This window comes from Rhipicephalus sanguineus, chromosome 5, assembly GCF_013339695.2.
Source record: "Rhipicephalus sanguineus isolate Rsan-2018 chromosome 5, BIME_Rsan_1.4, whole genome shotgun sequence".
NCBI classification, from domain to species: Eukaryota; Metazoa; Arthropoda; class Arachnida; order Ixodida; family Ixodidae; genus Rhipicephalus; species Rhipicephalus sanguineus.
In genome coordinates, this window is record NC_051180.1 from 46,368,137 (window position 1) to 46,387,615 (window position 19,479).

The following is a 19,479-nucleotide window of genomic DNA, read 5'->3' on the forward strand; positions in this document are numbered from 1 at the left end:
TGAGCCACCGACTGAATTCGGTCTCAAACCTTGAACGTACTTTTCCCATGCCAAGTAAAATGTGCGGAAAATAATATTGCAGTTAGTTCTGGGGGCAAAAACGAGTGCATATCAACTATGCACCGAATTTACTCCAGCCGCGCTTCTCGACATTACGAATGGGTTAGGGTAGCAGCCGCAAACTCGCGGTTGCTGTCTTCTGCCAGGCTGCACACAACTTCATCCAAGCCAATCTTCTCCGCCAAGCAATCAGTCAATCGCCACTGTATCGCCACACAAGCACCTTCTGACAGATGGTGTAGAGCCATAAGAGCCGTTTGGATTCTGACGATCACAATCCGAAGCAAGGCCAGGTATTAAAAAACGAACCTCTTTCCATGACACTACTTTCCGTACTCGCCCGCTTTATCAGCGGGATCAGTCGGCAGTGAACGATGACAGAACCGAGCAGAACTTGCCCAGGCCCAGTACTCGTTCAGTTTGTGTGACAGCGTTCGACAAACGTGCAGCGCGAGCATGAAAATGTAATGAACCTTTGTTGCAACCTCGCTTGAAGAGGCCTGCTACAACCATTCACATACCAGCACGTGTAAGTTTCTTGACGACAAAAAGATGTGGAGCGCTTCACGATTTTACACGTCACCCTTGCGCCGGAGCCATGCTTGTCTCTCTCTGTCGTTCCAATAAAATATCGTATGATTTCTCCAAATCTGCTACATCGAGTTAGACAATGTGAAGAAAGTTTGCGTACGCTGTCATATTAGTTGCCTTCATTATATTTCGGGCACGCTGAAAGCAGAGCGTGAGCTCGTGAAGCTCGTTTAAACCAGTTTAAACACACGTGGTCGACGTCACTGAGTTTGAAACAAGCGGAAGTTCTAAAAATGTTGGCCACTTGGGTGCGTTTAGAAGTCCAGACAAGCCAATCCGTAGTCGCATGTGACTGCACAGTCTGTGCTTGGTTTCGTTTGCTCGTATGTGTGAGCTTCGATTACCAGTCGCCTTTTGCACTAGCGATTTCAGTGAAGTCCTCGTGAGAGAGCCAGGGGTAGCCCCTACGATGACTGGTCCTTGAAACAACACTTACAGTAGCCCCAAGATAGCGTATGTCGCGGCGGCCTTGTTTCTACTGGCTTGCCTCCGCTAGCGAGATCGCCTTCCTTGTTCACAAACTGTGTAAACAGCGCGTATCGATAAGTGTGACCCTCTTGGAGCTCGCCTGCGATATCATCTAAAAGTGACCTCTCTGTGTGTGCGTCGTGCAGAAGACCATACAGTGGTTTGCGGCTGCAGTCCTCGATTGACCCACCGCGTCAAGCGGCGAATCAGCTGGCCGAAGCGCCGGACAGAAAAATCGTAATATGACGACATGAAGAGGAAGTCGGCCGCAATTCAGACGTCGGAGCGCGAACGGCGACGTGCGACGACGAGGCGCGTGCGACAGGGAAAAAGCACTTCATTTCACCGCAGCTGCGCGTCGTTGGGCGCACGCTCTTCTACGGCTGCGCTTGGGGCTTGCGAGCAAATATGGCATCGAACGAGACCGAGCAGTGGGACGCCTTTTTTTGCGCGACCAAGCCACCGGCAGATTACGACGAACAGAAAAGACGCATCGATGAGTTCTGTTCCGCGTTTGCGGACACCGACGAGCGCGTTGTGCTGATCACGGTAGGTGTACTACATACAGTACCTGCGCGCTTGCGGTTATTTATGGGTCTGCAAGCGGTGCATCGACCCACCGCCGATTTCCCTTCGACGCATGTAATGTATGTGCAGCCATATATATATATATTTTTTCAACTCCTGGCGCACGTTTGATTCTGGTGTATTAGTACGCGTAGCACAAACCAGCGGTCAAATGACTTCGATTACGTTTTCGTCGACATTGTACTAACTGCACATTATTAAGTGTTTGTTTCTGCGGCCTTAGAGTGTCTTGTGTCCGCGCTAGAGCGTAACTTTGGCTGCGAGGCACGAGTATTACACCGCAGCGCTGCAAACATCTTGAGGCATTTCGCACTTGAGTACCATGCATTGGTTGCTCTAGCACTTAATAATTCCCTTAACAAGCTTACCGTCTCGATTGTTGCTTCTACATAATTCAACATCCCCGCTCAACACTGAATTCTTTGCGACTGGACAGCATTTATATATACATACATGGCTGTTTGATCTACTAATAAAGTTTCACTGTACATTTTTCAGTGGCAGTGAGCAACGAGCACTCTTTGAGGCTGTTTTGGATCTAGACATATATTGTCTTACTTAGTTAGCTACAGTTACACGAATGATAGAGTGCATGGAAAAGTGGCAGTAGTAATCGACCTCTTAAATATAGCATCTTCAGTAATACAAGCCTAAACGATGTCGCGACCAGACTGGAGCAAGAATAGAAACACAAGGCACTGAGCGGTGCAAGGCCTCACATAGCCCAAAATTCATCCCTCTACTGCAAACACACTTACAGCTTTATGCAGCAGTTCAGTAGAACTACAGTTGCATACTGAAATGTGGCTTTCCTGTACTCTTGCAACTCACTAAGCTTTTGGCACCTGTGTCTCAGCTGGCAGAGTGGATGCACAACTCATTCATTTGTTGCCTATGCATACAGTGCTTTTTCATTACCTGTTTTGTCATTGTGCCCTGCCGACCTTTTGCATTTTCTGGCAGTCTGGAGGAACAGCCGTGCCCCTCGAACACAACACTGTACGGTTTGTTGACAATTTTAGCGCGGGAACCAGAGGCTCTGCATCAGCTGAGTATCCTTTTTTGCTGTGTATACACGCACATTTTTTTTTTTTTTAACGAGAGAATAAAAGTAAAATGTAATCTCCTAACTGGGGAGTGCATTTGCAGACACAATGCCAAGCACACCACACCACGGATGCATGACTCTCTTATTGCACTGAAAAAGCATGACTTCAGTCATGCATGTTTTTGTTGAAGCAGAACATATGCTACCTTTTCCTGGAAAAAATAGTGGTGAGACACTTGTTTTCAGGATGGCGTCATTCTGCTTTTGTAGAAAATAAGGTAAACAGTGCCTGGTTGTAGGGTTAATGGATCAAGTACATGAGCTGAATGGCCTTATGGGATGCCATGGAGTGCAGGAACTGTTTTACTTGCTACTCTTAGTTCTGCACGCTACAGTATTAGTTTATTCTTCTAAATTTATCGTAAACTTGCAATAGCTGGATAGTTGAGTGAGGTGCATCCTTTCTTTCTTGGCAAGAAGAGATCTGCCTTGACCAAGATCAAACCTCAAGGTACTTTCTGGATCAAGGCTACGCTGTGCTGTTTCTGTTCCGATCAACAAGTCTGCAGCCATTTGTCAGACGCTTCAAGCCTGGCGAACTGCTCAGCTACCTCCATTTCGCATCTGGCGATGACAGCTGCATTCAAGGTGAGCACAAAGCTTTGGCTTATTGTTTACAACTGCCAACATGAGTTGTTATAAGTAAAAAATTATTCGCAATATGTCCTTACATGTATACAAATAGTGACTGTTCAGATTTGAACACAGCCCTCCTATATTTCTAGCTTCATTCAAGGTGCCTGCTAATGACAGGAAGTGAAGATTTCATTTGTGACTTCGAACATTTTTTTAACAAGAATTGTTGAATATTGACAAGGTAAAACAAATTACCGATATGCGCAGTTTACAAATACATAACTCTAGGTTTAATACAGAGAACTGCAAACTGCCGGTGTTAGGGCACACAAAGCTGACAGTCGTGATATACATATATGCGAGTTTACAGCTTACAGGAAATTGTTACAATGCTTACAGGCAATTTTCAAAGTTTTTTCTCTCATGTTGGTGCTAGATTTCAGAGCTGTGCATAATATATCAGTTTTGCGCCTCTTGGATTTTTTGACAGATACAACTTCACGAAATTGAATCGTTATTTTCAGAAAAATATGGTTGTAAACATGACTCTTGCAGTGTTAAAAAAAGCAGACTTAATTTTCAAAAAATATTGAAAAAAAAAATTAAGGCCAAACTTACAATCTGCTTGCTACACTAAGCAGATTTCAACTCTTACTTTTTCATGCAATATGTTATAATGCATATCAGTAGTTTCACAAAGCTGTGGGTTTTCTTTTTAACAAAGCTCTACTACATGGAAATGTTCCCGCTTTGTCCTTCACTTTCAGACCTCGTCCGCTGTTTCATTTTTACTTGTGTAAACATTGCCACGCTTGGGTGCTTCTTTTCCTCATTGTCCACTTTCTTTGCCTTCATGGCCAGACTTCTTCCTTTTCCTTGTTTTTGTTTTTATATGTGTCTGCTTTTTGTCCGACTCATTTTTAAAGTGAGGGTTTCCTTCTAGGCTCCTACCTGCTATACAATTCTTAGATATTGAAGAACTGCACTTTGTCATTCAAAACGCGCGTTGCACTAGATTCGGAACAGAGGAGGAGGAACAAGAGAAATTATGGAAACGAGGTTAATCACTGAAGAGTAGACAAAATTAATGTGCATGCTTTGTCAAAGTTTGCTCGAGTTCCTTTAGTATGTATGTTCCAGGAGGCTGCCATTTCTTGACATATTGCTCTAGTCTTTTAAGTTTTATTTTAACTCGAAAATATACGTTATGACAAACGTTGAGCTTTGAATGATGCATTGTTTGTCTATCTCTATAGTTGCTGCTTTTCAACAAATAAGTCAAAACATTTCCTGCACAATGGAAATGAATTTTCGCGAATGAGACCTGATTAACCTGACATGCGAGCATTATGTGCAAGTTGCGACAGTGATTCACTCGACTGTTTGCCCAAATGAACAGAATTCCAGACTCGTAAGTAAATATGCTGCCCGAAATAGACACCCTGACACCTTGCGACGTCATTCTGAAAGTATGCAAGCACAGTTTGGGTATTAGAGCAAAAGGGTGGGTGGGTACTTAAGCATGGTATGTGCAGCTGTGATCGACAAATAAGCAGATAAAAGGTCGGGCTTTAAGGCTGAAAAAAAAAGACACAAAAGAAGGACTACTTTGATCGACCACCTGGGGTTCTTTAATGTGCACCTAAATCTAAGTACATGGGCCTCAAGCAATTTCGCCTTCATAGAAAATGTGGCCGCCGCAGCTGGAATTCCATCCTGCGACCTTTGCATCAGCAGTCGAGCACCGCAACCACTAGACCACCATGGTGGGTCATCAAGGGTAACAACTATACAGAAGGCATGGAACTATCTAGAGGTGAAGAAAGAAAGGATAGACATTCATGTGCCAGGGGCGTAGCCAGAAATTTTTTTTCGGGGGGGGGGGGGGGGGGTCAACCATACTTTATGTTCGTGCGTGCGTTTGTATGTGTGCGTGCCTATATATGCAAGCAAAACTGAAAATTTTCGGGGGGGGGGGGGTTGAACCCCCCCCCCCCCCCTGGCTACGCCCTTGTCATGTACGCATTTGCACAGTAGCAAAATTCAGGTGCGATTGATCTTCGCCACCTGCTAAAGATTGTGGATTTCATTTGGATGTGGAGTACAATGATTTGCAGGTCAAACAGACACTAAAGGCAAATATTAAGTCGACGTTGATTGTTGCAATAGCGTTGCAGAAACCTCATAGTGCTTGTTTCGTGCCAAGGAAATGCTTATTTTGAAAGAAAACCATGTTTTAGTGGTCCCCATGGCGTTAGCGCATTTCAAATCACCCGCCTGAACGGACCTTCTGACGTAGCAGTTGCCATACCCAACGTTGCCTGCCTTTACTGCCTGGCCGCCAAAGCTACGGTTTCTTGCGCAACAGCGGCCATTGACCTTGCCAAGACGCAGCCACGGGCCACTCCGAAACTGTATAGTTCACTGTAACAGAGCTTAGCTTGGCCAGCAGCAGCAGAAGTAGAGTATTGACAGGGCGAATATAGCCAGAGCCAAGCACACGCAGCAGTACGCGATACCGAAACTACCACTGAGATGCACAGCTCGGCGAAAATGGAACTTTTGAACCACTTGCGCCGTGCCCCATGGTAGCGCCAAGAGGTTCTTTTTTCCATGAATCAAAGAGAAACGAACAAGCAGCATTTTATTACGTCTTGTGATGCACAGAAGGTTTTTTTTTATTGCAACTAGTTTGCTTAGTAGTGGGTATAATTGTTCTCGGGGACTCTTTGACGTCATCGGGATCATTTCCATGATGTCCCACTCGTGGCGCCCGTCGTGTCCTACATTTACCTTAATTCTTTCTCGATTACTAGAGCGCTGCTGTTGATACCATTGACATTTTAGAAGTTTCTCAACACATTGACCTTTCACTCTGACATAAATTGTTATTTGCCTTTAGTGTCCTTTAAGTACTGTTGAGTCGATCATGACCCCATCATATACCACCGTGATTCATGGAGTTTCCTTGGAAAGCAGTAAGGGAGTAGTTTGCTACTGCTTTCTTCCTTTGGTGTCATAGCCGCTGATGGAGCAACATCTGTGAGGAGTGTCTGTACACCAATTTGATTAATGTTACCAATCTTGATCTGGGGTGGCAGTACTGCCTGCTTACAGCCTGTACTTGCAGGGTGCGGGTATGAATGCCATCTTTGTTATGTGCAGTGTGTGCAGAATGCAGTTCCCAAGGTGCGGCCCATCCTCGAAGGTTACCAGCGGGCCATGGCAGAGGGCACTGGCAGGCCGCGCCTCCTGCAGGTCTCCTTCACCTCCCTGACTCGACTACCTGTTCCTGCTGAAAGCGTGTGCTGTTGCCCTGCGCCCCTTGGGAAGCCGTGCTCTGCTGTACCTGGCCGCTGCTGTTTCGGACTTCTATGTGCCACCAGAAAACATGGTTAGAAATGTTTAGGTTAGGAAAACAGAGTGCAAAAAAGATAGGACAAGAGAGACAATAAACAGGATGAGTGCTCACTGCCCAACTGGTTTATTATGCAGCACAGAAACTTGCTTGTGAGCTTTGGAGGCGTTTCATATGAAAAAGAAGGGCACAGATTCTGTCAGCCATCAGTGTGTTTGCGGGAGAGTGAGCTTGAGCTGCTTTGCCGTAATCATAGCAGATCTTTGGATTGATCTGCCTTTTTATGTGTGCACAAGCGCAATTATGACCGAGTGTATATTTTCCTCGATTTTTTTTCGTTATAAACCAGTTGGTAGCGAATGCTCGTCTTGTCTCTCTTTTCCTGTCTTTTTGTGTTTTGCTTTACAGTCAAACCTCGATATATCGAACACGGACATATCGAATTATTGCCTATATCGAACGGTTCCTATATCACGTGGGAAATCGCATGCATTTTTAATTTTTTTATTTCGAACGAAGTTTGACGTATAATGGATATATCGAACTCGGCCACCCAAACCGCCCGCGCTCCGTTGACAGGCGGCGAGCTTTCCCGCCGCGCTCCGTGACAGGCGGCGAGCTTTCCCGCAACTCTCGAAAATAGCGGTAGCGCGGTGGGCGTTTACGACTGCTGCACACATCGATGGCGCCGAGTGCGCCACTTGAACGTAGCGGCATACGCACGCCGCAGCCTTGCAGCAATGACGCACTGCACTTGTTGCACCAGCTCCTCCTTGAGATAGTATCGGCCAGGCATCCGTCGCATCGGTCGTTGTTGTGCTCGTGTGTTAGGCCTGCCGCGCGTTGTGGTGTGTGTAGCGGTGGCTGCAGACGCGAAGAAACGGACGACCCTGACTTTTGCAGCAAAACTGGAAGCAATCCAGGCTGAAGGCGTGGGATTCGGGCCTGGTGCGTCAGGGACGGAAGGTATGCCTTATCGTCGATAACTGCACGGCACACCACACCGATGCCCAGCTGAGCAACATCGAAGTGGTATTTCTGCCGCCCAACACCACTTCGAAGCTCCAACCGTTGGACCAGGGCATTATCCGCACATTTAAGTCTATCTACAAGCGTCGGCTGATCGACATTTTGCTTGTAAGACTCCGGATGGGCCAAGATCTGAAGATCGATCTTTTGGGCGCCATCCAAATGCTCAAGGCGTCGTGGGAAAACGTCAAGCAGTCGACGATAGCCAACTGCTTTCGGCATGCGGGCTTCGGTGGACGCACTGACGAAGCATCAGTGGAAGAATCCGAGGAAGCTGAGTTGGCATGCGCAGATGAAGAAAGCGAGCTCGCCGAAACGTGGAGCAAGCTGGAGAGCTTTGTTGGTGCGGAGCCGCAAAGCATGTGCATCGAAGACTTCGTTGGAGGTGACGACAGCACTGGTACAACGGCGGAGCTAACGGATGTAGAGATCGTCGCCGAAGCTACCGCTGAGCAGCCGAATGAAGACGCTGCCGAGGTGGATCCCGCAAGCGCTGATGGTGCCCCGCTCCCGACATCAGCTGAGGTCGTAGCCGCTTTGGCCCTTGCGCGCCGCCACTGCAGCGCGATTGAAGGCACCGGCCTTTCACTTGTGGATCGCCTGGACTATGTTGAGGACGCAGTCGTCAAACACGCCATTGCCAACAAAAAGCAGGCTACTCTTTTTCAGTATTTTAAGCCAACACAATAAATACTTTGTTTGAATCTTCATGTGAGTATTTACTGCACCACGATTGGTTCGCTGGTTGTTTTCCACAAGTTCTTGACGCATTTTTTACGTGATTTTTTATATCGAATTCTGGATATATCGAACTACGGTATTTCGCGATCGCCGTGCCGTTCGATATATCGAGGTTCGACTGTACTTCAAGACAATGAATCAACTTGCCCAGCAAAGCATTCTGTTGGAGGTGTTTCAGATTTGGTTTGTTTCACCAGATCAATGTGCACATTTTATGGGAAAGATGGGCACACGAGAGCACTGGCTCAACGATGAAAGATAGTAATTAACATGGCAGCAGCAGCAGCAGCTTCAAATAATGCCATTTTGGACCTGCAATGAGTGTGTGAAATGTTTAATGTTGGAAAAATCAAATGCGAAGAGTTTCATCGTTTGAAATTTCTGATGTGTCTTATTTTATTACCTCTATGGGGCATGGGACGTACCATCCACCGCCTGCTGTTCCTCAAGTGTCCACCTTTCAAAATTTCATTAGATGAACCTGCCTGGGAAGTAAATAAAAATCTTATCACTTTGACCATCTCAATGCAGCCCGAGCACAAGATCCATTCCGATGCAGGCCCACTGCAGTTGCGGCTACATCTGGTTCCAAGATGCTGAAGCCACTCATTTGCTGTTGGAATCCTGCAGCCTATGTCGTCTCTTTCAAGGTGATTTTTGTACTCATTCCTGTACTTATCGTGTGAGCAAATGTACATACACGATCATATAAAACGAAGATTATTTTAAACTATAAACAAAGTGAGCATAACCTGCAGGGCTGTACACTACACAGGCCTCTTCTGGTGTTATTGGCATATTTACATGTCATAGCTTCAATCTTAGCATTGTTAAAGTCAACAGTTAATGCTGAGAACATGCCTCTTCCTCACACCCAGCGCACCATTTCTGTTTAGATCGAGCCTACGACATGAAAGTTTAGCGACTGGTTTGATGCAATAAGCTCATGCAGCGCGGGTCAGTTTTACATCAAGTTAAAGACACTGGAGGTAGTTGTGGAGTGAATAATTTCAGAGCTGCAAGAGTCGCTTCAACCCTACCTTTCTTTTAAAGAATTTTTTTTGGTTAATACTGCTTTTACATTCCATTTTCATTTGTTAAATTAATCATTGTGCATCAAATTTGTGACTGTATTGCTGCCTGAAGGTTTGAACTGCTGAAAATTTTTTCTCAAAACTAAATTTTCAAGACTGAATTGAACTTCAGAAGTTTGATTATGATCCTAAGCAGAACTGCTGATCTCTTTAACTGCACAGGACAGCTTAGTTACAATTTTGTTGCAAATCGAAAGTAGGCTTCCAGTTGCTGTTATTTTCTGATATTTGGCTTATTCACAATTGACAGTCAAGAAGGGCCTCTCGAAGAACATTAGAAATTATCTTTCTTGTTCCCTCCCAGCTGGAGACGGATGAAACATCCTCTTGGACAAAGCAAGAAGAGCGTTGGCTACCTACAAGCACAAGGCAAGTGTTACTTGAAAAACTAGGGATAACTCGGACTCTGCAGTTATCAGAGTTGTATCATAACAGAAACAAGGAACACATTAGTTCTGTTGGAGACAAAAGGAGGCAAATTTCAAATAACTGTCAACTTGCTATGCATTATAAACCCAAGTTTGGGGGCTAGCCAGAAATTCTTTTTTTGGGGGGTGTGGGTAGGGGGGCTCAACGATACTTTATGTATTTTTGTGCATACATTTGTATGTGTTAAAGGTAAACATTCGGCAGAAGTCTGCCTGGTTGGGCAATAGAAACCTTCTCACCCCTGAAGAAGAAGCTGGTCAGGCTTCGAAACGTCGTGTATCCTTAAAGGGGTCATGAACCACTTTTCCAAGTAATGATCTAATGACCTTAGTATCGGAGTTTACTGCCTCCCAAATTGATTGCCGCAAAATTTCTCGAATCCGTCAAGAATCAGCGGAGTTACGGGGGTTTGGGCTTGCTCTCAGCGCTTTCTCTATTTTCTCGTGCTGACGAGCGCACTGGAAGCTAGACAGGGAGGGATGGCACGGGGGTAAGAAGTTACGTCAGCGCACGTCATGAAACGCAATCGCTCTCCCGCTGTGATTCGCATGCGCGAGTGCGGCTACCGTGTAAAGTTAGCAGACTGAGAAGTGCGGCGCAAGCAAGTGGCGGCACCCCGTGGCAAGAAGCGCATCTCATCCGGCTATCGGCCAATAAGCATGCTATGTCTCCGCAACGTCAACGTGCAGACGCCCCGCCCACCGACGAGAGTGAGAACCGGCCTGTTTGAAAAGAGGGCACCTGAGGAGACGGCAACTTCACGCTCCGCTTGTGGCCTTCACGCGGCGCGCACGACTGTGATATTTTGCAGAGCAGTTCATAGCCGTGTCAGCTTTCCGCAGGTTGTGTTTTTTCAATCAGCCCAAGGGGTGCTTCATGACCCCTTTAAATAAATTCTTGGTTGGAGTTTTCTCTTTTCTCTGATTTGTACATGTGTGTGTGTGTGTGTGTGTGTGTGTGTGTTCAAAATTGAAACTCCCTCTGGCTATGCCAATGATCCTCTTCCATTCTCTTAAGAAAGTGTACCGTAAGGCTAATATCGAAATATAAACGTTTAAAACATATATAAATTTTTAAAATTTGCATACATGTTCGGGGTTTTCATTTAGAACCAGTAACTGCTGACAAATCCGTAATTCAACCAGTCATGCCCCTGGGTGTGTACCTGGACTCGCACCAACTACCTCGGACTCCACTTATAACCGAAATAACCTTAGCGGCAGGAGATTCGAGAGGCAACGGTCTGTTATAGTTGGGATACAACTTTGCAAGTCTGCGGCATTTCCTATTCAAAAGGCAGATGGCATGCACTCCAGGCTGACACTGTGTGAGCCAGACAGCCAGTGACCCCACCTTTGGAGAACATTGCAGAGTGTACGAGCGGGAGTACATTCCTTAGGCGCGAAGGCGATAGGTGCCATGCTTCGGTCGTTTGGTTGGGGCCTCTTAAGTTGTATCTGACTATAGCAAGGTTATTCTATGATTATCCAGAAAAGGTGCCACAGTGCCCCTTTAAGACATGCTAGCCCTACACAATCCTTTTCACTCATATTTTTATCTGGCTCCATCTACTACTTACTGCAACGTTCCTTTATCGCAGCTCGTGATCGGCAACGAGCTGCACAGCCGCAAGCACAGAGTCGTCTTTGTGACCAGCGACGATCACGAGGTTATTAACCTTACACCCGAGCAAGTGGCGGCTGGCGTGGAAATCGAGCAGATTATTGTCGAGAAGCTCCTCAAGCGTCACACTGAGCACATACGCAACAGCCCAGCGAGACGTTTCAGCTCCACCGTCAGCATCACTGGAGAAAGCGTTAGTGACAGTAGCACACTGCCCTAGCGGTCACTGTCACGAACAGCTCAGCGAGAAACTTTTCGTCACTTCTGCATTTCATTGTGCTGGTGTGAAAAACAGGTTGTGTTCCACAGTTATGTTCATGCGCACGAATGTCATTTAAAAGCCATACCCTGGTTGGTATGCCCATTTTGTTTTCATTGCATGCTAAAGTTTTGTTGTAACCTGCCTAATCAAGAAAAAGTGCCTGCTGTAGCTTTGTATACACTATGTACGGGCTAAAGCACATAGACTGCACAGAGAAATGTGGGATACTGTGGTTTGTGACATACTACTATGTTATAATGCGTTAAATTGTTTCACAGCAGAGGGAGGCAACATATTTTGCCACTTAGAATCTTCTTGGCAATACGAATCCTGTCCCATTGCATTTTCCCGCGAAGCGTGTCTGTCATGCCTTACATGTTCCGTAGGTTGTACTACTTCATAGTTCACGTTGAAAAGTTATTAACATACTTTGCCAATCGACTTAATACACGTGTACGTAGTTTTTTTAACATTGAATCCATCCACCTCGTACTGATAGTGCTTAGCACCAGCCGTTTTCTCTCCTTTTGATGCTGGACAGGGCTCATTTGTAACGTAGAAAAAATATAACGTATCTGTATGTTGTATCTAATGTGCCATGATACTGTATAGAATTGCAAACAGTTCTGGAATAGGACTTTTCTTATTTTGTTAATCGGCGTAATCTACAAAGATGTCTCATGAATTCTCTTGGCCATATTTTGTATAGTCTGTAGCGAAAGTACAGAAAAGTACGAAAGTACGGAAGCCACGGATTGCTGTTGTCTCAATCTGTTTTTTGTGTGTGTGTGCACCACACACATCCTGTTCAGTAAACATTAAATAAAAAGAACCTAACTTGCTTTTGCTCGTCATTTGCTTTACAGATTAAAAGCTATAATTAGCACCTTTACTCAAGTTACTGTTTACTCTGAGCAGCCCCGTGCAAAAAAGAGAACTGCACCCATGCTGGAAGAGTACCGTATTTACTCGAATCTAACGCGCACCTTTTTTCCGGAAAAACGAGTCCAAAAATCGCATGCGCGTTAGAATCGAGTACCGAAAAAAAAAAAACTCGGTTATCGTATTGCCATCGGCATTTCAAAATGGCCGCCTCCTACGATTTCTGCCATTTTTTCAGTTCGTACGTGTGCTGAGGAGATTGTCATCCCGTTCTGCGTTCGCATCGACGGCATGGAAGTGCCGACTCCAAATACTCGACGAGTGTACCACGATGCCGCGTTTAAAAGAATAGTTATTACATGTGCAGAGAGACGGACAAAAATCGGGCCGCATCGCGGTCGTTCGGATATAGTTCGGAGTTCCCGAAACGTGCGTGCGAGACTGGCGCAAACAGAAGCAGATTTTTTACAGCAAAGCTTCACGAAAAGGTTTCAGTGGACCAAAGCAGGGCCGGTTTCCCGAAATCGAAGAGCGTTGACAGCGATAAGGAGTTGTCCGACAGCGACGAGGACTGATCCGTTACGCGACTCGTATCGCCGCCGTAGTGGTGACAGTTTTAGCGGCAAGGCCCGCTTTTTGACTTTGTGTTTTACTTTTTTGAAACTTTAGTTCTTTAAAACCCAAATGTTTGTTCTTCTGAATGTGCGAAGTTTGACTCCTACGGTCTTTTTTTGTTCTTTTCTCTCACTAAAAATGGGTGCGCGTTACAATCGATGTATTAATTTTTTTTTTTTGGTCGCGGAAAACGGGTGCGCGTTACAATCGAGGGCGCGGTAGAATCGAGTAAATACGGTACGATGCATATCACACCTGCGGCAAAATAACTTACCCGATTTCAAAACAGATTCAACAGAGATTCATGTTTTCGTAAACTGGTGCCTGTAGATGTTGCCAGAATTGAATCGGATTTTACCAACACACATTTTCGGTCACACAACTTCATGCCGGTTTTCGTCTGGCACCTTCTATCACAAGATATGTATAACACCATGAATGAAAAAAGAACAAATTTTTTATTTAAAACACTACCTCACAAAAGTGTTTCGCAGGTTATGTTTAAAGTTATGAAACGATAGTGCAAAAAGCAGAGTATTGTATATGAATTCAAAATGTAATTTTTTAAAAGCTCACTGACAAGAACGCCGGTTTTGACAAACACTGGGTTGCTAAACACAGATACTAGCCACGATTAATGCCCTAAAAAGTGCAAATGCACGTAAAAATATAAGGATGCTGAGCACCAGTTTTCTTGGAAGTCCATGGGCAATATGTGGTAAAGTACATATATACACTTTGTACACGTGAACAACTGGCTGCGTGTGAACGGTATGGCAGTGCCACAGGCTAATGACAATAATGTGGGCAAGCCTGAGCAGAGCTCCTCACGACAGTTCAGGGACAAAGTTGGGGTGAACGACCAAGATTGGGTTTTCGTCTTCTTCACCGTCCGCTTCAGCGCCTTTCAGGCCACTCTTGGAGAGTGCGATAAGAATGTGATCCTGCCAAGAAAGCGCAGCGTAAAAATTAACGCTTGTTTTCAGGACCAGCTACCCCACAACATTCACCACAGAACACCTTTACTGAGAACCAATGTGCAGCAAACAAAATGTCTCATCGAGTGCTGACATTTATTTTTGAAGTTTTCACAATAACCACGGAGGTTGACAAACAACATTCTTAATTCCATGGAGAACGAGTAGCAAACATCAGCCTAACGTCTGGCTATTTCACCGGGCACTCACAGAAATTAACAGTCTCCCATTGGTCTCATATTCAAGATTTAAATGCACAAGATTATTCAAATATGCATCATTTCTCACAATATCTCACATAATCGGTGCTCTAATTGGTGCCCTTTGATCTCATACCTTTACGTACGAGTTATCAGTGCTTGCAAACTTCCCGTGAAAGAGTTTGCAGGGGGGAGTCAAGGTACACTCCCCCCCCCCTTCTTGTAACTCATGTCTTTGATCAATAAATATTGAGCTAGCATATACTAAATGCTAGTCCGTTAAAGTACATGTGGGTAGATGCGAGCACTATAAATGTAAGAGGCTGACAGTATTGCTGAAGTTGAGTAGATAGGACCATAGGTCGGCAAAAAGTGTGGAGCTCACTCAGACTCACTCAAGGAATATATTTTTATATTTTGCACTTGGGGTTCACTCTGACTCAGACTCACCAAAATTTTCTTTAACTGGACTCACTCGGAGTCGTAGTCACCAAACTTGCTCACTCAGACACACGGTTCAATCCGAGTCTGAGTGACTCGTCTGATGAGTGGGTTTGGCGACCCATGCTCCTCACACACACATCTTCGAATTTTTCATGTGAAAGTGGCACTCTAAAAAATTATGACGGTCGAGACTTCTGCAAGCCAGTGGCCAACTCAACCCGGTGGACAAGTCGGTCGATTACTTTTTTCCACAATGGTCTTGCGCTGGATGAGCTCTTCCTGCGTCTCTATTTCACTCTCAATTTCCTTCAGGTACCAGTTGATGAGATCCATGCGCCGTACACCACCTTCATCGTCAGCTGCTGCCCCTTCCTGCTCCGCAGCTGTTGCAACAAAGGAAAGAAGGATGGAAAAGCAATGGTACTGGGTTCAAGCCATGCAGGGATGCCAGGTTTGGCTACTTTTTTAGGCCAGCAACTGCAGAAAAATAATCTTGGCTACTTGGCTCCTTTTTGGCTACTTTCTTGTCCCCTCGATTTCAGCAAAATTATCAATATCTGGCGACGTTGTAGCCACTGGTGTTCTTGTACATGGTGCCAAAACACAGCAGTCCAAGCATGCCTCCAGCTTCGAAAATTCAATTTTGCACTTTGATTAAGCAGATAATGAACTTTAATGAAAAGAATGGCACAGTGGACTAAGCAGGCGTAAGGGTCAATGGTGGTGATCAGAACATAAATATAAAAAACTAAATACATTTATCACCTGCCAGTCAAGCAAGCACGCGCGCACACACAAAAAGTTCTTTTGGATTTCTGGCTGGGACACGGTGAGAACTGTTGCATGGGGCCTCATTTTGCAGAGCACCCATTGCTGAACGCGGCATTAAACCACAGTTGGAAGTGAACAGGAATCGAAAGCTATAATAATTCTTGGGGTTTAACATCCCAAAACCAGGGAATCGAAAGCACTCCACATCAAGGGCGCTCTGCACTCATTGACATTAGAATCAGATATGCCACATTTCAAATGAGCACTGAAAAACAGGCAAAGGTGGCAACACAAGTGCTAACTAACACCAGTTGTTAGTAAGCGCCTGTGTTGCCGCCCTTGCCTCTTGTATCCTGGTTTTTTTTAGTGCTCTCCTTGGAATGTCGTACTAACTCGCCCAACAATAAATTCTAAGATATATGACCAACTACTTGTCTCCTTTCTTTCATTCTTAGGCTTAGGTACGACTGTGATTATGGGAGAAATTACTGCAAAGTGGCAACAATTTACGCTCCAATGCCAGCAAATGTGTTTTGAGCGCATCGCAGCCTCTAGTCATTTCAAGAAAATTATGCAAGACGGTCAAGGGTCATTCTTTCAACAGCACAAACACTACGGTCATCATGCATGAAATGACTGCTAAAGTCAACAATTTATGCTGGAATCTTAGGAATTATGATTTAAGTGTTCGTGCTGCACATATTACATTTTCGCCGCCGAAGCTTTTGCGTTTAGTTAATTAAATCAAAATGTGGAAGTGGTTTTCACACATGCATGGCTACTTTTGATTACTTTTACTGTCCTTGGGTCAAGTTGGCTACTTTTGGGTAGTTTTATCAACTTTCTGGCTATGTTTTGCCTTTTTGACCTGGCAACCCTGAAGCCAGGCACACTCCCACATGGTTTTGCGGCATTTATTTAACGGGAGTAAGTAAAACATTGAACAAGGAACGTTAACTAAACATTCCTGCAGTGCAAATGATTATTTAAAAATATTGTAGTAAGTGAACTGTTGTATGCATTCACAAGCGATCTACATGGATAACAGCTCAAAGCTTGGTAAGCGATCCAAACTGAAGTACTTTCCTCTGGGAAACAGGCTGCTCCCCTCACTTCATGGCGATGCCACTGGCATCACACCACAAGACAACAAAATATAATAAATAAATAGATGAATAAAAACTAACCGCAAGAACTAAAATGCCAAAAATGACAAGTCACAAGTAACATTATCTTATGTGCCCCAACCGCACATCATGCCGTGTGACAGGCTGCCTTCCCACACGAAGGTTCACAAACAAAATGGCTGGCTGCTTTAACTGTGCCACGGCAACTCCAAAGCAGGCTGTGCTGTAGCCAGCATACTGGCCATAGGCAATGTACTACTTTTCACACTTTGAAATAGCCAGCACGACTAGAGAACCCTCTGCTGATGCTAATAATATGAACCAGGCATCAGCAACATCAGAAGGTATCGTAAAATCCCGAGCAAGCGCCGCTGCCCGAGCAAATGCCCCCTTCCCCTTTTCGGGAGATTTGAAATATCGCCAATGACCGAGCAAGCGGACCTCCCCTTCCCGTCACTTTTTTTTCAATCTCTTCTCCGCTGAAAAATCCTGCAGCAGTGGTTCCTAGGAACCCAATTATGAGTCTTTAGATATGTGCACGATTTCCTAGGTCTTTATACAGTGTGGTGACTCGGGGTTGCATTCCGAGTTGTCACAAATCGTTGGTACACTTAAACGCCTTCACCCCTTTCATAACACGACATTTCACACGAGGATTCCCTCGGTCAGTAAAAACAGTAAAAATGCATGCGTATTCAATACAGTCAACTGCCGATTTTTCGGACACCCCGATTTTCCGGACATGCTTGAAAATTCTGACGGTTTTTGCGGCACTGTCACCAGCCCCATAGACATTAATGTATTAGAACATCCAAAATTCGGACGCTGAAACTATTACGCGTCCAATTTTTCGGACTTTCTGCCCAAATTGCAGGTCCGAAAGGCATTAACTGAAGCCTTCACCTCTGCCGCATCTCTCATCTCATAGGTTCGAACCAGCGCTTTCGCGAGTCGATCTGTTTGCAACAGTAGCAGACTCCGAGTGTCAGCTTTGCCGCAATGCCGAGCGTTATGGGGTGAAGCAGACCAGAAATTCAAAGGGGCCGCTACCGCGGCGCCGTGTGGCGATGTTACGGATAGGCAGCGGAAATGCACGGTGGCGTGATGGCGGCAGCTGGCAAACGCGCCAGTACGACTTAATCGCTGACAACCCTTACGATAAGCATCTTCAGTTAACTGCTCGGTAGTGCATGTGGCCTAGCGCAGTTGCATGCGTACTGCAGGAAATTAATAGGCGGGAACCCAAATACGCCGCGCCGCCATTCTTGCTGTCTCTTTGTGCAAGACCGCTAAGTGCGCCGCACAGACGCGCCCCTGCGTGGTCAGGAACAAAGTGCGCATCGTGACCCCTTTCATGATAAATGCGTGCGTACAATACAGCACAGTACAGTGACGACGTCATCTTAGCTGGCGATGTGCTGCACACAACTAGAACGATCGACCTGACACGGCAGCAAATCTGAGTATCGGCGGAGATTCGGCGACGTGTGCACATCACACGCATCGGGGAAAGCCGGACGAGTCGTCACTCTTCCCGCCACAGTCTTTGTGTTCCACATCATCGTTTCCAAAGGCTTCATGCGAGAGAGCCGTAATCTATTCCACGCTTTGCTGTTATCAGCGGCGCTCATGACGAGATGCAAGAGTGGCGGTACTGAATGTATTTGCGAGAGCCTGGCACGCACCAAAATGCCTGGTAATTGTACTGGGAGGCATTAAAGCTATTACTAACGTGGCTGCGGCGATTTGACCGCTTGAGCGGAATAAAAAAAGGCATGAATTTGTTTTTTCGGAGTGCCTGATTTTTCGGACAATTTTGCGGTCCCTAGGGAGTCCGAAAAATGGGACGTGGACTGTGCAGCATTTCATTAGAAGCACACGTGTGCATTAGAAGCTCACCTCCGCTGCTGTCTTTAATTTGGTTCGTGACTGAGCAAGGGCCCCCATCGAAATCTTGTCCATTATCTTTCAACGCGAAGGGGTGTGCTTGTTCGGGATTTTACGGTACACTACAGAGAGAACCCGGCTGAGGAGACTGCAGTGCACATAAAAAAAACAGTAGCACGTACCTTCCATTCGACTCTCCTCACGCAGCAGGTGTAAAACAAGCAGGTTAGCAGTTCTCTTGTAGTCCTCGTATGAAAGTGTCAGAGCCTTCTGCTGAGCAGCTGTCAGATGCGCTTTCTTGACACTCTCTTCCTTCTTCTGCTTAGGCTGGATGACACCAATGTCATTCACATCGTCTCCATCACCTGGTGCATCCCCAGCAACGCCGTTGACAGGTGGCTCGTCAACTTCCATGGCGTCTTGTGCGTTTTCTCCTCCTTCTGCCTCATTCTCTTCCTCTTCTTCCTCATAGAGGTGGATATCTGGCTGCTCCACACGAATGACGGACTTGTTGAGTAGACGATACGCCTCCTTCACGTGCTTGGGAAGAACCTGTTGGCGGCGTGTTGCCAAGGACAGGCAAAAAATGAGAAGAATGCATTCGCTATGAAGAGGGCAGCTGTTGATAAACATTATAATAACAATAAAA

The 19,479-nt window shown here is 45.6% G+C and overlaps 1 protein-coding gene, 1 non-coding gene and 1 pseudogene across 2 annotated transcripts; 1 reads left to right on the plus strand and 2 right to left on the minus strand.

Moving 5' to 3' along the window:
* Positions 1–608: 608 nt before the first annotated feature.
* Positions 609–711, minus strand: LOC119395214 (U6 spliceosomal RNA). The gene has a single exon (XR_005184215.1). It is a non-coding gene; the product is annotated as a U6 spliceosomal RNA (small nuclear RNA).
* Positions 712–930: 219 nt separating this feature from the next.
* LOC119394639 (phosphopantothenate--cysteine ligase-like) lies at positions 931–12,769 on the plus strand (annotated as a pseudogene).
* Positions 12,770–13,863: 1,094 nt separating this feature from the next.
* On the minus strand, positions 13,864–19,463 carry LOC119394640 (DNA replication licensing factor Mcm6-like). The gene is made up of 3 exons (XM_037661956.2): positions 19,013–19,463; positions 15,264–15,428; positions 13,864–14,368 (listed from the first exon to the last, which is right to left on the minus strand). Exons 1-3 carry the CDS (start codon positions 19,461–19,463, stop codon positions 14,322–14,324), a joined length of 663 nt encoding a protein of 220 aa, XP_037517884.2. The 3' UTR covers positions 13,864–14,321.
* Positions 19,464–19,479: the final 16 nt, after the last annotated feature.

Coding starts and splice junctions, on each gene's coding strand:
- LOC119394640 (XM_037661956.2), bottom strand. CDS start 19,463: ATGTTTATCAACAGCTGCCCTCTTCATAGCGAATGCATTCTTCTCATT. Junction 15,429..19,012: donor TGAGGAGAGTCGAATGGAAG/GTACGTGCTACT, acceptor TTGTTGCAACAG/CTGCGGAGCAGGAAGGGGCA. Junction 14,369..15,263: donor TCGACCGACTTGTCCACCGG/GTTGAGTTGGCC, acceptor CTTTCTTGGCAG/GATCACATTCTTATCGCACT.